Raw genomic sequence first — 24,673 nt, 5'->3', positions numbered from 1 at the left:
GACTAATGTCCTTCAGGGAAGAAACCCTACTGTCCTTACCTGGTCTGGTCTATATGTGACTCAAGTCACACAATGTGGTTGATTTAAAATCCAGGTATACTACATCTACTGGTTCCCCTTTATCTGCCCTACTAGTTACATCTTCAAAAAACTCGAATAAATTTGTCAAACAGGATCCCCCTTTATTAAAACCATGCTGACTTGTTCTAATCATAGTATGCTTTTCCAAATGCAATGTTAAGACTTCCTCAATATTAGTTTCCAGCATCTTCCCAACGACTGATGTTAGGCTAACAGGCCTGTAGTTCCCTGTTTTCTCTCTACTTCCTGTCTTGAAAAGCGGCATAACATTTGCCAACTTCCAATATGATGGGACCATTCCTGAACCTAAGGAATTCTGGAAAATCATAGCCAGTGCATCCACTACCTCTGCAGCTATCTCTTTTAGAACTCGAGATGTAGGCCATCTGGTCCAGGGGACTTGTATTACTGGAGACACTAATGAGACTCAAATCCCCTGGACCTGATGACCTACATCCCAGAGTGTTGAAAGAGGTGGCCGTGGCAATAGTATGTGATCATCTTCCAAAATTCTATAAATTCTGGAATGGTTCCTCCAGTTTGGAAGGTAGCAAATGTAGCCCCACTATTTAAGAAAGGAGGGAGACAGAAAACAAGGAACTATAGACCTGTTAGCTTGATGTCAGTAGTCGGGAAAATGCTAGAATCTATTATAAAGGATGTGGTAACTGGACACTGAGAAAATAATGGCAGGATTAGCGAGAGTCAACATGGATTTATGAAAGGGAAATCATGTTTGACAAACCTGTTAAGAGTTTTCTGAGGATGTAACGAGCAGAATAGATAAGGTGGAACCAGTGGATGTGGTGTATTTGGATTTTCAGAAGTTTTTTGATAAGGTCCCACACAGGAGGTTAGTAAGCAAAATTAGAACATGTGGGATTGGCAGTAATATACGGGTATGGATTGAAAATTGGTTAGCAGACAGAAACCAGTGAGTAGGAATAAATGGGTAATTCTCAGGTTGACTGCTGGGGTACGAGACCTATTCACAATCTATATCAGTGATTTGGATGTGGGGACCAAATGTAATATTTCCAAGTTTGCTGATGACACAAAACTAGGTGGGAATATGTGTTGTGAGGAGGATTCAAAGAGACTTCAAGGGGATTTAGACAAGCTAAGTGAGTGGGCAAGAACATGACAGATGGAATATAGTGTGGAAAAATGTGAAGTTATCCACTTTGGTAGGAAAACAGAAAGGCAGAATATTTCTTCAATGGTGAGAGATTGGGAAATGTTGATGTCCAAAAGGACCTGGGTGTCCTTGTTCATAAGTCACTGGAAGCTAACATGTAGATGCAGCAAGCAATTAGGAAGGCAAATGGTATGTTGGCCTTTATTGCAAGAGGATTTGAGTACAGGAGTAAAGAAGTCTTGCTGCAATTGCATGGAGCCTTGGTGAGACCGCAGCTGGAGTATTGTGTACAGTTTTGGTCTCTTTACTTGCCATAGAGGGAGTGCAACGGAGGTTCACCAGACTGATCCCTGGGATTGTCCTGTGATAAGAGATTGAGGAGACTGGGCCTTTATTGTCTCGAGTTTAGAAGAATGCAAGGTGATCTCATTGAAGCATACAAAATTCTTACAGGGCTCGACAGGGTAGATGCAGGAAGGATGTTTCCCCTGGCTGGGGGGTCTAGAACCAGGGCACACAGTCTCAGAATAAGGGGTAGGCCATTTAGGACTGAGATGAGGAGGAATATCTTAACTCGGAGGGTGGTGAATCTTTGGAATTCTCTACTCCAGAGGGCTGTGGAGGTTCAGCCAGTGAGTATGTTCAAGACAGAGATCGATAGATTTCGAGATATTAAAGATATCAAGGGATACGGGGATAGTGCAGGAAAATAGCAGTGAGGTAGAAGATCATCCATGATCTAGTTGAATGGCGGAGCAGGCTTGAGAGGCCAATACTCCTGCTTCTATTTCCTATGTTCCTATTCAACTACATTACCATCACTGAATTCCCCCACCATCAACATCCTGGGGATTACCATTGTCCAAAAAGTTAATTGGATCAGCCATATAAATACCGTGGCTACAAGAGCAGGTCAGAGGCTGGGAATCCTGAGGCAAGTAACTCACCTCCTGACTCCCCAAAGCCTGTCCACCATCTACAAGGCACAAGTCAGGAGTGTGATGGAATATTCTCCACTTGCCTCAATGAGTGCAGCTCCAACAACACTCAAGAAGCTCAACACCATCCAGGACAAAGCAGCCCGCTTGATCGGCACCCCATCCACCATTTTAATCATTCACTCCCTTCACCAGCGGCGCACAATGGCAGCAGTATATACCATCTATAAGATGCACTGAGGCAACTCTCCAAGGCTCCTTTGACAGCACCTTCCAAACTCATGATCTCTATCACCTGGAACGGCAGCAGTTGCATGGAAATACCACCTCCTGCAAGTTCCCCTCCAAGTCACCGTCATTCTGACTTGGAACTATATTGCCATTCCTTCATTGCCACTGGGTCAAAAACCTGGAACTCCCTTCCTAACCGCACTTGTGAGTGTACCTACACCACATGGACTGCAGCGGTTCAAGAAAGCAGCTCACCACCACCTTCTCAAGGGCAATTAGGGATGGGTAATGCTCACATCCCACGTACGAATTTTTTAAAAAAGGCTGTGGTGGACGAGAATGGGAATGAGTTAGATGGTGTGCCTGAGTGCACAAGTCCCATCAAACCGATCTGCTGACTCTTGCTGAGACAATGTGTCTGGGGACTAGACACTTATTAACTTGGGAACTGGGCTGTTCATTACCAGGGGTCAGGACATCATTCATTATCCTGTTCTGTTTGTTGCTCCAGGTCTTTGGCTCCTGTTTGTTAAAAACATGACCCTTTCAGGCAGTCTCCAGGTTATTGAAACAAAAACAAGAAATGCTGGATTCACTCAGCAGGTCTGGCAGCATCTGTGGAAAGAGAAGCAGAGTTAACGTTTCGGGTCAGTGACCCTTCTTCGGAACTGACAAATATTAGAAAAGTCACAGATTATAAACAAGTGAGGTGGGGGTTGGGCAAGAGATAACAAAGGAGAAGGTGCAGATTGGACCTGGCCACATAGCTGACCAAAAGGTCACGGAGCAAAGGCAAACAATATGTTAATGGTGTGTTGAAAGACAAAGCATTAGTACAGATTAGGTGTGAATATACTGAATATTGAACATCAGCAAGTGCAAACCTGAAGAAAAACAACCTGAAAAAAACAGTGGGTAAGCAAACTGAACAAACTAAGATGAAATGAAATAAATGCAAAAAAAGATTGTAAAAAATGTAAAAAGGAATGCAAAAAAAAAGGAAGAAAAAATAACTAAAAATGACTAAAAATGAAAGTAAAGTGGGGGGCTGTCATGCTCTGAAATTATTGAACTCAATGTTCAGTCCGGCAGGCTGTAGTGTGCCTAATCGGTAGATGAGATGCTGTTCCTCGAGCTTGCGTTGATGTTCACTGGAACACTGCAGCAATCCCAGGACAGAGATGTGAGCATGAGAGCAGGGGGGAGTGTTGAAATGGCAAGCAACCGGAAGCTCAGGGTCCTGCTTGCGGACTGAGCGGAGATGTTCCGCAAAGCGGTCACCCAGTCTGCGCTTGGTCTCCCCAATGTAGAGGAGACCACACTGTGAGCAGTGAATACAGTATACTACATTGAAAGAAGTACAAGTAAATCGCTGCTTCACCTGAATGGAGTGTTTGGGGCCTGGGATAGTGAGGAGAGAGGAGGTAAATGGGCAGGTATTACACCTCCTGCGATTGCAAGGGAAGGTGCCCTGGGACGGGGACGAGGTGGTGGGGGTAATGGAGGAGTGGACCAGGGTGTCGCGGAGGGAACGATCCCTTCGGAATGCTGACAGGGGAAGGGAGGGGAAGATGCGACTGGTAGTGGCATCACGCTGGAGGTGGCAAAAATGGCGGAGGATGATCCTTTGGATATGGAGGCTGGTGGGATGAAAAGTGAGGACAAGGGGAACCCTGTCACGGTTCTGGGAGGGAGGGGAAGGGGTGAGGGTAGAGGTGCGGGGAATGGGTCGGACACGGTTGAGGGCCCTGTCAACCACAGTGGGGGGGAAATCCTCGGTTGAGGAAAAAGGAGGTCATATCAGAAGCACCGTCATGGAAGGTAGCATCATCAGAGCAGAAGCGTCGGAGACGGAGAAACTGGGAGAATGGAATGGAGTCCTTACAGGAGGTAGGGTGTGAAGAAGTGTAGTCGAGGTAGCTGTGGGAGTCAGTGGGCTTATAATGGATATTGGTAGACAACCTATCCCCAGAGATGGAGACAGAGAAGTCGAGGAAGGGAAGGGAAGTGTCAGAGATGGACCATGTAAAGGTGAGAGAAGGGTGGAAATTGGAAGCAAAGTTGATAAAGTTTTCTAGTTCGGGGCGGGAGCAGGAAACGGCACCGATACAGTCATCAATGTACCGGAAAAAGAGTTGGGGGAGGGGGCCTGAGTAGGACTGGAACAAAGAATGCTCGACATATCCCACAAAAAGACAGGCATAACTAGGACCCATGCGGGTACCCATAGCGACACCTTTTACTTGAAGGAAATGCATGGAGTTGAAGGAGAAGTTGTTCAATGTGAGAACAAGTTCAGCCAGGCGGAGGAGGGTGTTGGTGGATGGGGACTGGTTGGGCCTCTGTTCCAGGAAGAAGCGGAGAGCCCTCAAACCATCCTGGTGGGGGATGGAGGTGTAGAGCGATTGGACGTCCATAGTGAAGAGGAGGCGGTTGGGACCAGGAAACTGGAAATTGTCAAAATGACGTAGGGCGTCAGAAGAGTCACGGATGTAGGTGGGAAGAGACTGGACCAGCGGAGAAAAGATAGAGTCTAGATAGGAAGAAATAAGTTCAGTTGGGCAGGAGCAGGCTGACACAATGGGTCTGCCGGGACAGTCCCGTTTGTGGATTTTGGGAAGGAGGTAGAAGCGGGCTGTCCGGGGTTGCGGGACTATGAGGTTGGAAGCTGTAGAGGGAAGATCTCCAGAAGAGATGAGGTCAGTGACAGTCCTTTGGACGGTGGCTTGATGTTCGGTGGTGGGGTCATGGTCCAGAGGGAGGTAGGAAGAGGTGTCTGTGAGTTGGCGTTGAGCTTCTGCAAGGTAGAGGTCGGTACGCCATACAACAACAGCACCACCCTTGTCTGCAGGTTTGATGACCATGTCGGGGTTAGACCTGAGAGAACGGAGTGCCTCAAGTTCAGAGGGGGACAGGTTAGAGTGAGTGAGGGGGGCAGAGAAATTGAGACGACCAATGTCTCGCCGACAGTTTTCAATGAAGAGATCAAGAGCGGGTAAGAGGCCAGGGTGAGGGTCCAGGTAGAGGGAGAATGCTGGAGGCGGGTGAATGGGTCTGCTGGTCGGGGGGAGGACTCCTGGTCGAAGAAGTGAGCCCGGAGGCGGAGGCGACGGAAGAAGAGCTCAACGTCATGCCGAGCGCGAAATTCATTGAGGTGGGGGCGTAAGGGGATAAAACTGAGACCTTTGCTGAGTACAGAACGCTCAGCATCAGAGAGGGGGAGGTCAGAGGGTATAGTGAATACACGGCAAGGGGTCAGATCAGAAGGGGTGGGGTCAGAGGGAAGTGCTGGACCTCTCTCTCCAGCAGCACCGTCTCACCTTATCTCAAATCTGTTCTACTCCGCAGTTTCATCTCATCTTACGTCTCATCCAACGCATTAACAAAAAACTTTTTTTCTTCCTTTCAGGTGTTAAGGAACGCAAGCTCCAGCAGCTGATGGGGACTAATGCCCCTCCAGATCCTCCTTCCGCTTCACTTCCCTCTGACCCCACCCCTTCTGATCTGACCCCTTGCCGTGTATTCACTATACCCTCTGACCTCCCCCTCTCTGATGCTGAGCGTTCTGTACTCAGCAAAGGTCTCAGTTTTATCCCCTTACGCCCCCACCTCAATGAATTTCGCGCTCGGCATGACGTTGAGCTCTTCTTCCGTCGCCTCCGCCTCCGGGCTCACTTCTTCGACCAGGAGTCCTCCCCCCGACCAGCAGACCCATTCACCCGCCTCCAGCATTCTCCCTCTACCTGGACCCTCACCCTGGCCTCTTACCCGCTCTTGATCTCTTCATTGAAAACTGTCGGCGAGACATTGGTCGTCTCAATTTCTCTGCCCCCCTCACTCACTCTAACCTGTCCCCCTCTGAACTTGAGGCACTCCGTTCTCTCAGGTCTAACCCCGACATGGTCATCAAACCTGCAGACAAGGGTGGTGCTGTTGTTGTATGGCGTACCGACCTCTACCTTGCAGAAGCTCAACGCCAACTCACAGACACCTCTTCCTACCTCCCTCTGGACCATGACCCCACCACCGAACATCAAGCCACCGTCCAAAGGACTGTCACTGACCTCATCTCTTCTGGAGATCTTCCCTCTACAGCTTCCAACCTCATAGTCCCGCAACCCCGGACAGCCCGCTTCTACCTCCTTCCCAAAATCCACAAACGGGACTGTCCCGGCAGACCCATTGTGTCAGCCTGCTCCTGCCCAACTGAACTTATTTCTTCCTATCTAGACTCTATCTTTTCTCCGCTGGTCCAGTCTCTTCCCACCTACATCCGTGACTCTTCTGACGCCCTACGTCATTTTGACAATTTCCAGTTTCCTGGTCCCAACCGCCTCCTCTTCACTATGGACGTCCAATCGCTCTACACCTCCATCCCCCACCAGGATGGTTTGAGGGCTCTCCGCTTCTTCCTGGAACAGAGGCCCAACCAGTCCCCATCCACCAACACCCTCCTCCGCCTGGCTGAACTTGTTCTCACATTGAACAACTTCTCCTTCAACTCCATGCATTTCCTTCAAGTAAAAGGTGTCGCTATGGGTACCCGCATGGGTCCTAGTTATGCCTGTCTTTTTGTGGGATATGTCGAGCATTCTTTGTTCCAGTCCTACTCAGGCCCCCTCCCCCAACTCTTTTTCCGGTACATTGATGACTGTATCGGTGCCGTTTCCTGCTCCCGCCCCGAACTAGAAAACTTTATCAACTTTGCTTCCAATTTCCACCCTTCTCTCACCTTTACATGGTCCATCTCTGACACTTCCCTTCCCTTCCTCGACTTCTCTGTCTCCATCTCTGGGGATAGGTTGTCTACCAATATCCATTATAAGCCCACTGACTCCCACAGCTACCTCGACTACACTTCTTCACACCCTACCTCCTGTAAGGACTCCATTCCATTCTCCCAGTTTCTCCGTCTCCGACGCTTCTGCTCTGATGATGCTACCTTCCATGACGGTGCTTCTGATATGACCTCCTTTTTCCTCAACCGAGGATTTCCCCCCACTGTGGTTGACAGGGCCCTCAACCGTGTCCGACCCATTCCCCGCACCTCTACCCTCACCCCTTCCCCTCCCTCCCAGAACCGTGACAGGGTTCCCCTTGTCCTCACTTTTCATCCCACCAGCCTCCATATCCAAAGGATCATCCTCCGCCATTTTTGCCACCTCCAGCGTGATGCCACTACCAGTCGCATCTTCCCCTCCCTTCCCCTGTCAGCATTCCGAAGGGATCGTTCCCTCCGCGACACCCTGGTCCACTCCTCCATTACCCCCACCACCTCGTCCCCGTCCCAGGGCACCTTCCCTTGCAATCGCAGGAGGTGTAATACCTGCCCATTTACCTCCTCTCTCCTCACTATCCCAGGCCCCAAACACTCCATTCAGGTGAAGCAGCGATTTACTTGTACTTCTTTCAATGTAGTATACTGTATTCACAGTGTGGTCTCCTCTACATTGGGGAGACCAAGCGCAGACTGGGTGACCGCTTTGCGGAACATCTCCGCTCAGTCCGCAAGCAGGACCCTGAGCTTCCGGTTGCTTGCTATTTCAACACTCCCCCCTGCTCTCATGCTCACATCTCTGTCCTGGGATTGCTGCAGTGTTCCAGTGAACATCAACGCAAGCTCGAGGAACAGCATCTCATCTACCGATTAGGCACACTACAGCCTGCCGGACTGAACATTGAGTTCAATAATTTCAGAGCATGACAGCCCCCCACTTTACTTTCATTTTTAGTCATTTTTAGTTATTTTTTCTTCCTTTTTTTTTTGCATTCCTTTTTACATTTTTTACAATCTTTTTTTGCATTTATTTCATTTCATCTTAGTTTGTTCAGTTTGCTTACCCACTGTTTTTTTCAGGTTGTTTTTCTTCAGGTTTGCACTTGCTGATGTTCAATATTCAGTATATTCACACCTAATCTGTACTAATGTGTCTTTCAACACACCATTAACATATTGTTTGCCTTTGCTCCGTGACCTTTTGGTCAGCTATGTGGCCAGGTCCAATCTGCACCTTCTCCTTTGTTACCTCTTGCCCAACCCCCACCTCACTTGTTTATAATCTGTGACTTTTCTAATATTTGTCAGTTCCGAAGAAGGGTCACTGACCCGAAACGTTAACTCTGCTTCTCTTTCCACAGATGTTGCCAGACCTGCTGAGTGAATCCAGCATTTCTTGTTTTTGTTTCAGATTTCCAGCATCCGCAGTATTTTGCTTTTACTCCAGGTTATTGAGATGTTTTGTGTCCCTTGCTAGCACTTGAGTACATACAAATCTATGAAAATGAGGAACAGGAACAGACCAGCCTGTCCCACATAAATGAGATAACCCATGTATCACAACACAGACACTGCCCACTCCACCGGAGCAATGGAATCTCCCGGGAGAGGCAGCAAAACAGATAAACCCAGGCCATTTGGAGGAATATGTGGAATCTTCAGCTTCCTCAGGCAATCAAAAACAGTCCAGGAGACCACTCTGGCCTGGTTTATGTTGCAGGATACCTAACTGTATACAAGGTGAAACCAGCCCAGCTCTCATTGGAAGGAATGTAGTGAATCAGAATCTACTACATTAGCCAACAGCCTGTTTCACAGGCTCACTGTTCTCTGGGAAAGGAACCATCACCTAACATTGAACGTAGCTCTGCCCTCACATGATTTAGTTGAAATAATTAACCTACGTAAACACAATCTAGACTGATTATTTTCTGGGAATTAGACTAGTGGCCCTCCTTTGCAGCCTTTCCAAAGCCTCAATATCACTCACCAAGGGAGGAGACTAGAACTGGACCCAGTACTCTAATGGAAGCCTAACCAATATCATATACAAGGACAAAATGCTGTGTTTTGCTTTATAGTGAATTGTAGTGCGGACACGCTGTAGAACCCTGCTCACTTTGGAATTGTTTCACTGCATTGGTCATGGGCCTTAAGAGGTTAATGTCCAAAAACACCCAGATCTCTTTCTTTCACCACTGGCTTTAATTCTTGTCCCCTCGACTCTGCCATTCCTATATGTTGGAGGATAATGCAGTGGATCTGTATAAATACTAAGCCTGCCTTTGTCTGACTGTGGATATTTCAGCACTCACTATGCCTGTGTTTTTCAGATGGTGCTATTGAGTTCCTGGAGAAGTTGAGTGTGGAGCTGGACCTTCCCTGTAAAAAGGTTGAGGTGAGTGATTGTGTTTTACACACCCAGCAGATCTGCCCCTGCTCAGCATCCAAACAGGTTTACAATAAAGAACCTGGACTTAGTTTTATTTCATGTAGCATGGGGAGGAGGGTTAGGGTGGTGGGGTGAAGAAAGAGGAGGTGGGAGGTGGTGGAAGCAGGTACGATGGCGATGTTTAAGAGGCATCTTGACAAGTGCATGAATAGAATGGGAATAGAGGGATACAGACCCCGGAAGTGCAGAAGGTTTTAGTTTAGACAGGCATCAAGATCGGCGCAGGCTTGGAGGGCCGAATGGCCTGTTCCTGTGCTGTACTGTTTGTTCTTTGAGGTGAATAAATAGTCTGAGGCGTGGCTGTTCCTTTTTAGAGACACTCTGGTGGCAGTCCCAGCAGGTTATTTCGTTCAGTGAGGTGTACATGGCAAGGTGGTCTTGGTATGCATTTCCACCTGATGCTACAGTGTCACTCCCAGCACTGTCAGAAAGTTAGGTGATGAAAGGGACAGGAATTAGCTTGAGAGGCTCTTCCTGAGGGCATCACTGCCAACTGTGAGTGTGCATGGTCACTACTGCTGGACTGAGCTCATTCAATCTGTGCAAACTGCAGATCGGTGCAAAATGTTCATAACACTGCATGCTGTCTTGAGCACGTAATTCAGGCTGACACTTGAGAGGGCGGATGGGGCCTTGGTTTAAAATCTCATCCAGTAGGATGGTTTTACTGCTGTTGCGCACTCTGGGAAATGACCTCAGCTGACCCTGCAAGTGAGATAGATTATCACAGATCGGGGAGAGCTGGAGAGTGCAGTAGCAACTCTTGGACTTGTGTTTCATTCTAGTTTTTCATGCAGCTCTGAGATTCCAACGCTCTCCTGGCCAGCATCCCATTCTTTACCCTTTGTAGACTTCAGCTCATCCAAATCTCTGCTGCCATATCCTACATGGCAACAATTCCTTCTTGCCCATCACCACAGCCCTTGCTGACCTACATTGGCTCCTGGTGCCCCAACACCTTCAATTTAGAGCACTTGTTCCCGTGTTCTAGTTCCTCCATGGCCTCGCCCCCTCCTATCTCTGTAATCTTCACCAAGGCTACAACCCTCCAATTTCTCCATTCCTCTGACACTGGCCTCTGAGCATCCCCGATTTGCATCATTTCACCATTGACGGCTGTGCCCTTAGCTGCCTAGATCCCAAGCTCTGGAATTCCCTCCCTAAACCTCTTCACCCCTCTCTCCTCCTTTAAGAGATGCTCCTTAAAACCATTTCTTTGACCAAACCTTTCTTTGCCTGTCATAATGGCACCCTTTTTTTGGCACAACGTCCATTTTTGTCTGATCATGCTTCTGCGAAAAGCCTCGAGACTACGTCACTGGTGCTGCCTCATGGTGAGTTGTTGTTTGGAGTGCTGAATGACAGAATGTGCTGAGTGTATGTTTGGGTGGGGGGAGGGGGTGCATCAGCAGAACACTGAGGCCTGTTTTATTGTCTAGATTCACCCGGGACGTACGATTGTCATCGTCAGCTGGGAGGGGACAGACCCTAAGCTTAAATCCATTCTCCTCAATTCCCACATGGATGTGGTCCCAGTCTTTGAGGTAAGCTCTGTGGAGGAGGCCGGTGGGATTGGTGCAGAATTCTGGGGGTGGGGGGATGGTGCAGGTGATGGAACTGGGCTCACTCCGCTTTTCTCTGTGCAGGAGCACTGGAAGCACGATCCGTTTGCAGCAGTGAAGGACGAAGAGGGGAATATATATGGCCGAGGGACGCAGGACATGAAGTGTGTCGCCATTCAGTGAGTTCATCGATTGGCTGGTTAGGGGCAAGGGTACTCCTGGACTGATACTGAGCCAGACCAACCAGGAGAGATCCCAGGCTCAGTTTTCGGTCCCTGCTGAGTTAGCTCATTTCAGCCAGGTCAGGGGTAGTGGAACTACAATTAGCATGAATGCCACTGGGCAGGGGGAGGGCAAAATTATCCCCATTTCCAGCTCCTAACTGCTGTGAGCCCAGCTGAAATTGGAGTGTGTACGTTGGTAGGGATCGGACTGTGTTGGTCAGCGATGCTGCCATGTACAAGAGCATGTTGACGTGACTTTTCAATGTTCACATGAGTGAACGGTTGCGTGGGTGAGGTACCAAAGGTTTTCTGTTCAGTGTCACTAGTGTTCAGCCCCTGGTGCAAACAGTTTTTCACACCACGCTCCATTCTGTAGTTGCAACCCAACGGATGAGTGATGACCAGGTGGTGTCGTATTTTAGACACTGACCTCTGTGATCTGTTGAGATGAGATTTTCAGCTGCTTTCAGGATCTTTCATAAAATGGGTTCGGGCAGCACGGACTGTCCCTTACACCAGCTCTGAGGGCAGCTCGGACTGTCCCTTACACCAGCTCTGAGGGCAGCTCGGACTGTCCCTTACACCAGCAGTGAGGGCAGCACGGACTGTCCCTTACACCAGCTCTGAGGGCAGCACGGACTGTCCCTTACACCAGCTCTGAGGGCAGCTCGGACTGTCCCTTACACCAGCTCTGAGGGCAGCTCGGACTGTCCCTTACACCAGCTCTGAGGGCAGCTCGGACTGTCCCTTACACCAGCAGTGAGGGCAGCACGGACTGTCCCTTACACCAGCTCTGAGGGCAGCACGGACTGTCCCTTACACCAGCTCTGAGGGCAGCACGGACTGTCCCTTACACCAGCTCTGAGGGCAGCTCGGACTGTCCCTTACACCAGCAGTGAGGGCAGCTCGGACTATCCCTTACACCAGCAGTGAGGGCAGCTCGGACTGTCCCTTACACCAACAGTGAGGGCAGCTCGGACTGTCCCTTACACCAGCTGTGAGGGCAGCTCGGACTGTCCCTTACACCAGCTGTGAGGGCAGTACGGACTGTCCCTTATACCAGCTCTGAGGGCAGCTCGGACTGTCCCTTACACCAGCAGTGAGGGCAGCACGGACTGTCCCCGACACCAGCTGTGAGGGCAGCTCGGACTGTCCCTTACACCAGCTCTGAGGGCAGCTCGGACTGTCCCTTACACCAGCTGTGAGGGCAGCACGGACTGTCCCCTACACCAGCTGTGAGGGCAGCACGGACTGTCCCTTACACCAGCTGTGAGGGCAGCACGGACTGTCCCCTACACCAGCTGTGAGGGCAGCACGGACTGTCCCTTACACCAGCTCTGAGGGCAGCTCGGACTGTCCCCTTACACCAGCTCTGAGGGCAGCACGGACTGTCCCCTACACCAGCTCTGAGGGCAGCACGGACTGTCCCTTACACCAGCTCTGAGGGCAGCACGGACTGTCCCCTTACACCAGCTCTGAGGGCAGCACGGACTGTCCCCTACACCAGCTCTGAGGGCAGCACGGACTGTCCCTTACACCAGCTCTGAGGGCAGCACGGACTGTCCCTTACACCAGTTCTGAGGGCAGCACGGACTGTCCCCTTACACCAGCTGTGAGGGCAGCTCGGACTGTCCCTTACACCAGCTCTGAGGGCAGCTCGGACTGTCCCTTACACCAGTTCTGAGGGCAGCACGGACTGTCCCCTACACCAGCTGTGAGGGCAGCTCGGACTGTCCCTTCTACCAGCTGTGAGGGCAGCTCGGACTGTCCCTTCTACCAGCTCTGAGGGCAACTCGGACTGTCCCTTCTACCAGCTGTGAGGGCAGCACGGACTGTCCCCTTACAGCAGCTGTGAGGGCAGCACGGACTGTCCCCTACACCAGCTGTGAGGGCAGTACGGACTGTCCCTTCTACCAGCTCTGAGGGCAGCTCGGACTGTCCCTTCTACCAGCTCTGAAGGCAGCTCGGACTGTCCCTTCTACCAGCTCTGAGGGCAGCTCGGACTGTCCGCTACACCAGCTCTGAGGGCAGCACGGACTGTCCCTTACACCAGCTCTGAGGGCAGCTCGGACTGTCCCCTTACACCAGTTCTGAGGGGAGCTCGGACTGTCCCCTACACCAGCTCTGAGGGCAGCTCGGACTGTCCTCTTACACCAGCTGTGATGGCAGCTCGGACTGTCCCTTATACCAGCTGTGAGGGCAGCACGGACTGTCCCCTACACCAGCTGTGAGGGCAGCTCGGACTGTCCCCTACACCAGCTCTGAGGGCAGCACGGACTGTCCCTTACACCAGCTCTGAGGGCAGCACGGACTGTCCCTTACACCAGCTGTGAGGGCAGCTCGGACTGTCCCTTACACCAGCTCTGAGGGCAGCATGGACTGTCCCTTACACCAGCTGTGAGGGCAGCTCCGACTGTCCTCTACACCAGCTCTGAGGGCAGCTCGGACTGTCCCCTACACCAGCTCTGAGGGCAGCTTGGACTGTCCTCTACACCAGCTGTGAGGGCAGCACGGACTGTCCCTTACACCAGCTGTAAGGGCAGCTCGGACTGTCCCCTACACCAGCTGTGAGGGCAGCTCGGACTGTCCGCTACACCAGCTGTGAGGGCAGCACGGACTGTCGCTTACACCAGCTGTGAGGGCAGCTCGGACTGTCCCTTACACCAGCTATGAGTGCAGCTCGGACTGTCCCTTACACCAGCTGTGAGGGCAGCTCGGACTGTCCCTTATACCAGCTCTGAGGGCAGCACGGACTGTCCCCTATACCAGCTGTGAGGGCAGCTCGGACTGTCCCCTACACCAGCTCTGAGGGCAGCTCGGACTGTCCCTTATACCAGCTCTGAGGGCAGCTCGGACTGTCCCCTACACCAGCTCTGTGGGCAGCTCGGACTATCCTCTACACCAGCTGTGAGGGCAGCACGGACTGTCCCTTCCACCAGCTCTGAGGGCAGCTCGGACTGTCCTCTGCACCAGCTCTGAGGGCAGCTCGGACTGTCCCTTACACCAGCTCTGAGGGCAGCACGGACTGTCCCTTATACCAGCTGTGAGGGCAGCACGGACTGTCCCTTATACCAGCTGTGAGGGCAGCACGGACTGTCCCTGACACCAGCTCTGAGGGCAGCTCGGACTTCCCCTACACCAGCTGTGAGGGCAGCTCGGACATTCCCTTACACCAGCTCTGAGGGCAGCTCGGACTGTCCCTTACACCAGCTCTGAGGGCAGCTCGGACTTTCCCTTACACCAGCTCTGAGGGCAGCTCGGACTGTCCTCTACACCAGCTCTGAGGGCAGCACGGACTGTCCTCTACACCAGCTCTGAGGGCAGCACGGACTGTCCCTTACACCAGCTCTGAGGGCAGCTCGGACTGTCCCTTATACCAGCTGTGAGGGCAGCTCGGACTGTCCCTTACACCAGCTCGGAGGGCAGCACGGACTGTCCCTTACACCAGCTCTGAGGGCAGCACGGACTGTCCCTTATACCAGCTCTGAGGGCAGCACGGACTGTCCTCTACACCAGCTGTGAGGGCAGCTCGGACTGTCCCTTATACCAGCTGTGAGGGCAGCTCGGACTGTCCCTTACACCAGCTCTGAGGGCAGCACGGACTGTCCTCTACACCAGCTGTGAGGGCAGCTCGGACTGTCCCTTATACCAGCTGTGAGGGCAGCTCGGACTGTCCCTTACACCAGCTCTGAGGGCAGCACGGACTGTCCCTTACACCAGTTCTGAGGGCAGCACGGACTGTCCCTTACACCAGTTCTGAGGGCAGCACGGACTGTCCCTTACACCAGCTGTGAGGGCAGCTCGGACTGTCCCTTACACCAGCTGTGAGGGCAGCTCGGACTGTCCCTTACACCAGCTGTGAGGGCAGCACGGACTGTCCTCTACACCAGCTGTGAGGGCAGCACGGACTGTCCTCTACACCAGCTGTGAGGGCAGCACTGACTGTCCTCTACACCAGCTCTGAGGGCAGCACGGACTGTCCTCTAAACCAGCTCTGAGGGCAGCTCGGACTGTCCTCGACACCAGCTCTGAGGGCAGCACGGACTGTCCCCTACACCAGCTCTGAGGGCAGCTCGGACTGTCCCTTATACCAGCTCTGAGGGCAGCTCGGACTGTCCTCTACACCAGCTCTGAGGGCAGCTCGGACTGTCCCTTATACCAGCTCTGAGGGCAGCTCGGACTGTCCTCTACACCAGCTCTGAGGGCAGCTCGGACTGTCCTCTACACCAGCTCTGAGGGCAGCAGAAGGGAAATATTGCACTTTGCTGAATTGGCGGTGGCGTTATGTGAGATTAAGGCTGAGATTTGTTGTGGGAGTGTTTGATGGGACAGTGTAGGGGGAGCCTTACTCTGTATCTAACCTGTTTTTTTAAGGTATGTCGAGGGGGCCTTTATTCTCCAGGCTCCGTTTATATACATTTAAAAATAACTTTATCAAAATCGAATAAATAAACCAAAAACTTAAATTAAAATGCCATTCTTGGCATCGATGATGCACTCCAGCCCCTGCGGTGTCCACCGGTTGCGGAAGGCCTCAAGTGTGCCGGTGGACACTGCATGCTCCTTCTCTAGGGACACCCGGGCGTGAACGTAACCTCGGAAGAGGGGCAGGCAGTCAGGGAGGATGGACCCCCCCGACGGCCCGCAGCCTAGACCTATGAATTGCCACCTTGATCAGGCCCAGGAGCAGACCGACGAGGAGATCCTGCTCCCGGCCCACGCCCCTCTGCACCGGGTGCCCAAGTACACCATATATACATGGAACATGGACTCGTCCAGGCCGCAGAAATTACAGGCGGCCTGGGAGTCCGTGAACCTGCTTAAAAGTCTATTGCAGGGACTGCCTTGTGCAGCACCCTCCACTCCAGGTCCCCCAATGTAAAGGGGGAGGACTCCCGCGTAGAGAGACCTCCACCGGGATTTCCCCTCGCTGCCAGATGGCAATGCGGACCGCCAGGGCGTGTCCAGCTGGCTGACGAGAACGAGGAAGTGGAGAGTGTGCAGGAGCAGATCTTACAGGAAACCCCTCTGCACCATTTGGAATGGCACAGAGAGCATTTCTGAGAGGCGGCTCGGGCTGTCCTCCAGAGGAGGTTTTCAGGGGCTGGGTCCGATGAGCAGTTCCGGCCGAGCGGCGGTCAGCTTGGCCGGGAGTGCTCTGCACTCCTGAGCCCCCTCATCACCCGCAGTGATGGGCGTCCCAGGAGCATCAGCTGTTCCTCCGCCCCTCGGTCCATCCCCGGAGCCGGCGGGGGAGCGCCCTGACTGGAGGCGACTGTGTTCCAGACTCTGAATAGATCCCGGTAAAAGACAGGCAACTCCCTCAGAGAGGCAACGCTAACGTTCTACAATGGGAGCTGCGTGTCGTCTTGAAGGCAGTGCCCCTGGCGGAAAAAATACGCCGCCAGTGCACACCATCTGGGAGGACGCTCGACGTACAGGTATCTCTGCAGGGTCCGAAGGCGGAGAGTCGCAGCCTGGGTACGGACACACACCAGCGACTGACTGCCCTCATCGATTGAGAGACTCAGGACCGTGGCAGAGACCCAATGTTTCCTTTTGCCCCAGAAGAAATAAACGAGCTTCTTCTGGATCTTGTTGGCAAATGCAGGGGTAGGGCCAAAGTGACCAATTGGTACCACAGCATTGAGTTGGTTTATGACCAGCGCTCGGCCCCTGTAGGAAAGCACTCGGAGCAGTCCTGTCCAGTGCCCCAGCTGAGTGGTGACTTTTGCCTCCAACACCTGCCAGTTTGCTGGCCAGGCTTCCTCAGGAGGGGGCTAAGGTGGACTCTCAGATAGAGGAGGTGCGTGGTGCTCCACACAAAAGATGTTAACTCCTCCGGTAGGGTGTCCACCCGCCACTGACCCACCAGATGTCCGTAACATTTCTCCCAATTGATCCTTGCGGAGGACCTGGCAAAAAAGGTCTGCTGGTAGTCGCGCATCCTCTGAAAGTCACCTGGATCTATGACCACGAGGAGCACGTCATTGGTGTAAGCCGAGAGCACGACCTGCATGGCCGGCCCACACAGAGCCAAACCCGTCAACCTCCAGTGAAGCAGGCACAAGAACGGCTCCACGCAGATGGTATACAATTGGCTGGACATGGGGCATCCCTGATGCACTCCTCTCCCAAAGTGAAGGGGCGCCATCAAGGACCTGTTAACTTTGACCAGATACTCTACGGCGGCGTATAAAAGTCGTCCCGAAAAGGTATTCATGATCCACCCTGTCGAACGCCTTTTCTTGATCGAGGGAGAGAAAGGCGACCGGCAGTCTAGTCGTCTGGGAAAGGTGGATCAGGTCCCGGACCAGGTGGATGTAGTCCTGGATGGACTAGCCCGGGACCGTGTAGGATTGGTTGGGGTGGATCAAGTGGGCCAGCACGGAGCCCAGGTGGGTAGACGTAGCCCAGACAAAGATCTTATAATCCGTGCTGAGGAGGGAGACCTGACACCAGTTTTTAAGCAAGCGGAGATCGCCCCTCTTCGGCAGCAGGGTGATGACCGCCCTGCACTACAAGAGGGGCATCTCCCCGGTCACCAGGCTTTCCCACAGGACCCGCGCGTAATTGTTCCCCAGGATGTCCCAGAACACCCTGAGGAACTCCACGGTCAGCCCGTCCAGCCCCGGGGATTTGCCCCTTGAGAGTTGGTGGCGGGCGCCGGAGTGCTCCGCCAACGTGAGTGGAGCCTCCGATCCTTTGGCGCCCTCCAGGCTGACCTTCAGCAGGTCCTCCCACAAAACTCTGTGCGCGTCCTTGCTGAATGGATCCAGAGAGAACAATGCACAGTAATAGGTACGGACCAGGAGGCCCATTCCCTCCGGGATCCACGATGGAGGATCCGTCGTCGGCCAGCAACTCGATGAGCTGCTTACGGCCCCCCACCACTTTTCCAGCAAGTAGAAGTGTGAGGCGCGGTCCAAATCTTCCAGAATCTGGATCCGCGACCTCACGTACGCGCCTTGGGACCCTATGAGCTGCAGGTCCCTCAGCGCGCCCTTCTCTTTGTAGGCCTGCCACAGGGCCGGGTTCATGACGGCATGACCGAGGCGGAACTCCAAGTCGAGCACCTCCCTCTCTAGGCGCCCAATCTCAGCTTCCCGCCTCTTGGTCGACTCCTTTGCGTACTCCTGACAGAAGACACGGATGTGAGTCTTGCCCACATCCCACCATAGCCTCAAGGAGGGGAAGACCCCTGCTTCCTTCTCCAGTCGGCCCAGAATCGACGGAACGAGTCCCGGAATCACCCGTCCTCCAGCAGACCCCGCCTGTGTGCGGAGCTGAGTGAACACCGCCCACACCAGGTGGTGATCCGAGCATGGCACCAGCCGCATGGAGGCTGCCAAGACGCGGGAGATGTACACGTGCGAAATGTGGAGGCGATCGATTCGGGACCCTCCTCCTCTAGACCTCCAGGTGAAGGCGCTGGAGTCAGGATGGAGATTCTGCCAGATGTCCGCCAAGTTGAGGGAACTGATTAGTTCCCTCAACTTCTCCACCGGCGCTTGGCTGCGCTGGGGACCGGAACGATCCCCCATCTCGAGGATACAGTTAAAATCCCCCCCAAGGATGATGCACTCGCTGCTATTGATAGAGCTCAAGAGAGCGGACACTTCTGCAAAGAGGCGCGCTTGCAACACACCGGGCCTGGGCGTGTCCACATTCACAAAGTGGAGCGGCACGCTATGCAGGCGAACGGCGAGGTCGAGCAAGCGGCCTGGCACAAGCTCCTTGATCCCCAAGATGTCTGGCTGAAAATACAGGGCCAACAAGATAGCCACCCCACTAGAAATAGGGGTGAGGTGATTCCACCTCTGTAGATGTAGACCCTACCCTGCCAGGATCAGGTGGCTTCGTCTCCCGGAACGGAGTGGGTTTCCTGCAGAACGCTCACTGCATATCTCCCTTCCCTGAGGACTGAGAGATTGTGAAATCTGTGGTTGTGAAACCTGCTGCCATTGACGTTGAGTCTGGCTGTGATTATCTTCATGGCAAAAGTACTCAGAATCCTGTCACCAACACCTCACTGTGAGGAGGGAGTGGAAGTGCACCTGGCCTTCCACTCCTTCAGCAACCCATTGAGGAATGTGTTAAACCGGCACCTCTCAACCAGTTTCACGCCCGTGCCTTTCCCTGCTTTTTTGAGGGTGGCACGGACGGACCGGATGATCAGCGCCAGATTCGACCAACGGCCGAGGGCCAGCTGAACTTTATTGCGGCAACCCCTGCATGCTGTGAGGAAGTCCCGGAGTTCTACGGTGGGGATGAGAGGAGACTCGGTGGGAGGCATGAGGGACTCTACCGCCTTACTGGCAATGGAATCAAGATTGTCCTCTGTGCCCCACACCTAATCCCCATCTTCCTCCGGGTCCTCGCTGCCAGCGGCTGACACACCCATCACACACTGTGTGGCGGATTTCCCGGCCGCGCCAGCTGGTCCCTCCTCCGTCCCGGTCCCACCTCCGTCACAATCCCACCCCCAGGATCGATGGCAGAGGAGTCCTCGCTGGGTTCATCTGTGGAACTGGAACCAATGGGCGCTAGCGGTTCAGGACCCCCCCTCCACCTCCATCCCCAGGCTAATGAGCGGTCCAGGAGAGACGGAAGTTCCCGACTCTGGAAATCCAGCTGGACTGGAGGCAGAGAGAGGAGGCCATCTCCCACCCCGCCAGCGCCCACAGGCCCAGCAGACAGGTAATTACACAAATTGGCCTCTGGGTCGGTACATCCTGTGCGGCAGCGTCAGGCTCTTGGGAGGGCGGGTCCTCAGAGGTCTCACCCCCCACAGGACACCCGACCCGGCCAAAGGTTTGATTTTTCCTGTGGGGTCCACAGGCTCCCCACCACAGGCGGGCCCCCACCTCAGGAGTTGGCAATGTTACAGGGGTATCTCTCCCCCACCCCCCACCTCCATTCTGAGGGGTGGAGGGTTCCCGCCCAGGACTCAAGGCCCTGATCATGCTGGTGGCAGGGGGAACCTGAAGACCCGCGATAGGAGATGGGCCTTCTTCAGAGGAGGGACGTCTCCTCCTCTTACTTCGGGAGGGGCGCGGAGGCTCAGAAACTTCCATCTCAGCAGAGGGCTCTGCTTCTCCCTCTGTGCCCACGCCCCCCCGGCCCAGGTTTCTTGGGCCCAAGCTCAGCCGTGGGGTAGGTGGGCTCCCCTGGATCAGTCGTAGGGCTGAGCTCAGGCTCAGGACTTTTGTCCATGTCCAGGGGGCGCGCCTTCAGGTGTTTTGTTTTGCGCCGTGCCCTCTTTCTACCTGGACGGGTCTCCACCTCCCCACTGGCAGTTGTGAAAACCACGGCCTCGAACTGCCCGAGCGGCAGATGTTGGAGGAGTGGGGGGGAAGTGCAGCGGCGCCACCCTGGGCCGCCGAGTGGGAGTTGGCGGTCCGGTTGTTGGGGCAGTTCTTCCGAACATGCCCCACCCCCTTACAGGCATGGCACCGTGCCCCGCCGAGGTCCAGAAAACTCGGTTGGCCGCCCCCTGGAACTCGACACTAAATTGGACCTCTGTGACCTCCTCCTCCGCCAGCTGCATAAATAACTGGCGGCGGCGGAAGGAGTACATATGCTGGAGGCTGTTCTGAAGACCGAGCGGGACTGGGGTGAGCCCTGTCTTTACTTCCCCCAGATGGTGCAGGTGGGGAAGGAGGAGCTCACCAGGAATGAAGGGCGGGAGATTTGACAAAATGACCCGTTGTGCAGTGGCCTCCAGGGGGTCCACTGGCAGAAAGGTCCTGCCCACGGTGAGCCCCTTGCTCAGGGCCAGGGACACCACCTGCTCCACCTTCAGGAAAAACACAGCCTTCCCAAACATTTTAGAGGCAGCAACAATGGCCGAAGGGCTGACAACCTTGACCATTGCTTTCACGCATGCCTCGATTCTCATATTGGGGTGGATGTAGCTCTTGATTCCATACTTCAATGTTATCAATACAACCGGTGACTGTGCAACAGGTGCAGCTGCAGCAGCCGCAGCAGTATATGTGCAAGAAGGCCCCACCACCGGCAAAGAGGCGCTTGCCATGGGGTCGAAGAGCCACACCCACCCCGAACAAATAAAGCAAACAACAGTTTTTTTTAAACTTAAGCAATATGCTGGGGAGGGGGTGGGAGTAGAGGAGGATCGGGGGGCGGGGGGGAAAGGAAAAGGACAAGGAGAGGAGAGGATAGGTGGCCGAGTGTTGGAAGGGGGAGAAAGGCTGAGAGGATGTTGCTGTAGATAGGTGGTTGGAGCACCTTACTGCAGAGTCCATAATCCAGCCTTCCAGTCATTTTTTTTTAGATTAGAGATACAGCACTGAAACAGGCCCTTCGGCCCACCGAGTCTGTGCCGACCATCAACCACCCATTTATACTAATCCTACATTCCTACCAAACATCCCCATCTGTCCCTATATTTCCCTACCACCTACCTACACTAGTGACAATTTATAATGGCCAATTTACCTACCAACCTGCAAGTCTTTTGGCTTGTGGGAGGAAACCGGAGCACCCGGAGAAAACCCACGCAGACACAGGGAGAACTTGCAAACTCCACACAGGCAGTGCCCAGAATCGAACCCGGGTCCCTGGAGCTGTGAGGCTGCAGTGCTAACCACTGCGCCACTGTGCCCAGTTCTTCGCCTGGGTTGGCTAGAGCCGTCCGATTCTCTCCTTTTCCTGCTGTTGTGTAAAGACTTCCTTCTTGATAAACACAAGAGCAAATATAGGGGCTGCCTATAGAATTTGGCAGCCCCACCTCTGGATCTTCCGGCACCTCCTCCCTCCCCCAACAGTCCAAACAAAATACAGTTCTCTGGTGCTCCGACACCCACCTCTCCAGAATAACTTGTAGGTCTTCTTTGTTCTTGAAAAGAACAGTTCCACAGTTGAAGCTGTAAGTTGCAGCTCTCTCCTCTCCAGTTCCAGCTCCCACAGCCTGCTCAGGTGCAGCTGGTTCGCTTAACTGCACACAGGAAGTGCTCCAAACTCTCCAGCCAATTCCGTGCTGTATCTGCCCAGGGAGTGTTTGATGGGACACTGAGGTTCCCCAGTGCTGCACCTTTTACCTTGATAGTGTAAAGGTTTCTTTAAATGGAAATGTGTAGCAGGCAGGGTGTGATATTGTGCTGTTCATTGTGGCGGCTCAGTATGTATTGAAGGCCTGCTCAGGTCGGGAAAAAGAACCCGACCGAACCGTAGCGGACCTGAGCCCGACCTGGCCCGAGTCCCTCCAATTTTGCCCCGAGCCCCACCCGACCTGACCCCGACCCGACCTAAGCCTGACCTGACCATCCCTTTACTTACCTTCCTGACGTCGAATCTGCAGGAAGCTGCAGCGCATGCGTGATGACATCATAGTGACATCACTCGCTCACTGCACAGACTCAGTTTCGTCCCGGACTCCCAGCTCAGGTAAGTTTTTTAATTTCAGTACTTACCAGCAGAGCACTTACCGTGTGTACCCGGCCCGACCTGAGCCTGAAAGCTGGACCCGGAAAACTGGGTAGCAGGCCTTCAGTAAGTATCAGTGCCCTGAGTCGGCTGTTAGCCTTGTAGCTTTCGGAAGTGATTATCGTCTGTCTCTTTCAGGTATATTGAAGCAATTCGGAGGTTGAAATCAGAAGGGAAACGGTTTCCTCGGACGATTCACCTGTTGTTTGTTCCCGGTAAGTATGAAACGGGTCAGAGTTTCTTCTGGGTAGGGGTGTTTTGGTGTCCAGCGTTCCTTTATCTGCGATGATTGTGACATAAATGTAGCGTTGTGCGTAATTTTGGATTGGTAGTGGTCTGTTTATTTTTACAGCACCTTTCACAACTAAGGGATGTCCCAAAACGCTTTACAGCCAATGAAGTGTAGTCACTGTTGTAATGTAGGAAACACGGCAACCAGTTTGTGCACAATAAGTTTCCTCAAACAACAATGTGATAATGACCAGACAATCTGTGCTTTGTGATTTTGTTGACTTTGAAAGTCAGGTACAGCCAGAATCCTGTCCTCACGCTAACTGGATCAAATGTTGCTTAGATTTGGTTATGTGCAGGCAAATTTGCATGAGGGAATTACCAAGCCATGCACTTCAACAATAGCTTGCATTTATATAGCGCTTTCAATGTAATAAAAAGTCCCAAGGCACTTCATAGGAGCGTGATCAGATGTAATTTGACGCTGGAAATATGTTACTGAGCCACATAAGGAGATATTAGAATAGGTGTTCAAATGCTTGGTCAAAGAGGTAGGTTTCAAGGAGGGTCCAAAGGAGGGAAGAGAGGAGGAGAGGTTCAGGGCGAGAATTCCAGAGCTTGGGGCCCAGGCAGCTGAAGGCATGGTCACCAATGGTGAAGCAGTTAAAATTGGGCAAGGTCGGAATTGGAGGAACACAGAGGTTCTGCAAGGTCGTGTATTTCAAGTATCAACGTGCTGAGCTTATTGGTTCTATTACAAGCAGGTGAGGAAGGAGTCTCAGTCTCCCCTTTCACCCCTTCTGTGGTTTGACTGCAACAGGGTTTATCTTTCTAACACAGTGATTTAACTTACCAACTCAGTGAGTTTAACTTACCAGCTTGCTCCTGCTTCTCTAATTATAATTGTAACTGGTGACAGGTTTTCTTGAGTTTAAACAAGGATGATGTAAGTTTATTAACCTTAACACACTAAACCGGTTAAAACGCGATGCATCCATGCTCGCATTCATACGAGAGGCACGCACACAAATAGGTACAGAGGGGAAAAGGCAGAATTAGGAGGTTGGAGTAGAGTCCTTAATAAAAGTGGAATTTAAATACGGAAGTTAGTCCCAATGTCCATAGGTAAAATTGAAATCTAGAAGTCCTCACTGGGGCCACGTGTACAAATTTAGGCTTGCTTCTCTGGTTCTGGAAGGCCGAAGAGAGACTTTATCCATCCTCCTTGTTGATGATTGTGGGATCTGTAGATTTGAGGTTTAGCTGCAGCCGAGGTTCCCCTGGGACTTTGCTGGAGAGGGAGATAGGAGAGAGAGATGTTCCGTCCTTGGAGTTCAGTTACTGTCTGCTTTCAGAGGCACAATTCACAAATTCAGAATTGCACAGGCAGGCATGTCATGTGACCACCTCTTTGAAACAGAAGTTTCCGGAAGATTTTTTGAAATTCAAAGTTCTCCTCTATAGCTGTGCAAACATACTTGGTAGGGGGTTTGGCTCTTTCAAAGTCAATGGGTGTCGATGGCTTTTGTCGACCAACATTGACAAAACCATTCTAGTTAATTGAATTAGGGAGCATCCCTACTGTTCCGGC

At 52.7% G+C, this 24,673-nt stretch overlaps 1 protein-coding gene across 2 annotated transcripts in view; it reads left to right on the top strand.

Moving 5' to 3' along the window:
- Window positions 1–24,673, top strand: part of LOC137379947 (aminoacylase-1-like) — a 172,112-nt gene that overhangs the window by 4,689 nt on the left and 142,750 nt on the right. For both annotated transcript variants that reach the window (XM_068051356.1, XM_068051358.1), the window contains exons 3-6: window positions 9,499–9,563; window positions 11,057–11,161; window positions 11,264–11,358; window positions 22,990–23,066. In XM_068051356.1, the coding sequence (XP_067907457.1) occupies window positions 9,499–9,563; window positions 11,057–11,161; window positions 11,264–11,358; window positions 22,990–23,066 (342 nt within the window). The remainder of the gene's footprint in view (window positions 1–9,498; window positions 9,564–11,056; window positions 11,162–11,263; window positions 11,359–22,989; window positions 23,067–24,673) is intronic.

The sequence above is a fragment of the Heterodontus francisci genome, chromosome 19, assembly GCF_036365525.1.
Source record: "Heterodontus francisci isolate sHetFra1 chromosome 19, sHetFra1.hap1, whole genome shotgun sequence".
Taxonomy (NCBI): domain Eukaryota; kingdom Metazoa; phylum Chordata; class Chondrichthyes; order Heterodontiformes; family Heterodontidae; genus Heterodontus; species Heterodontus francisci.
The sequence above is the reverse complement of the archived record's forward strand: the minus strand, read 5'-3'. Positions and strand labels throughout refer to the sequence as shown.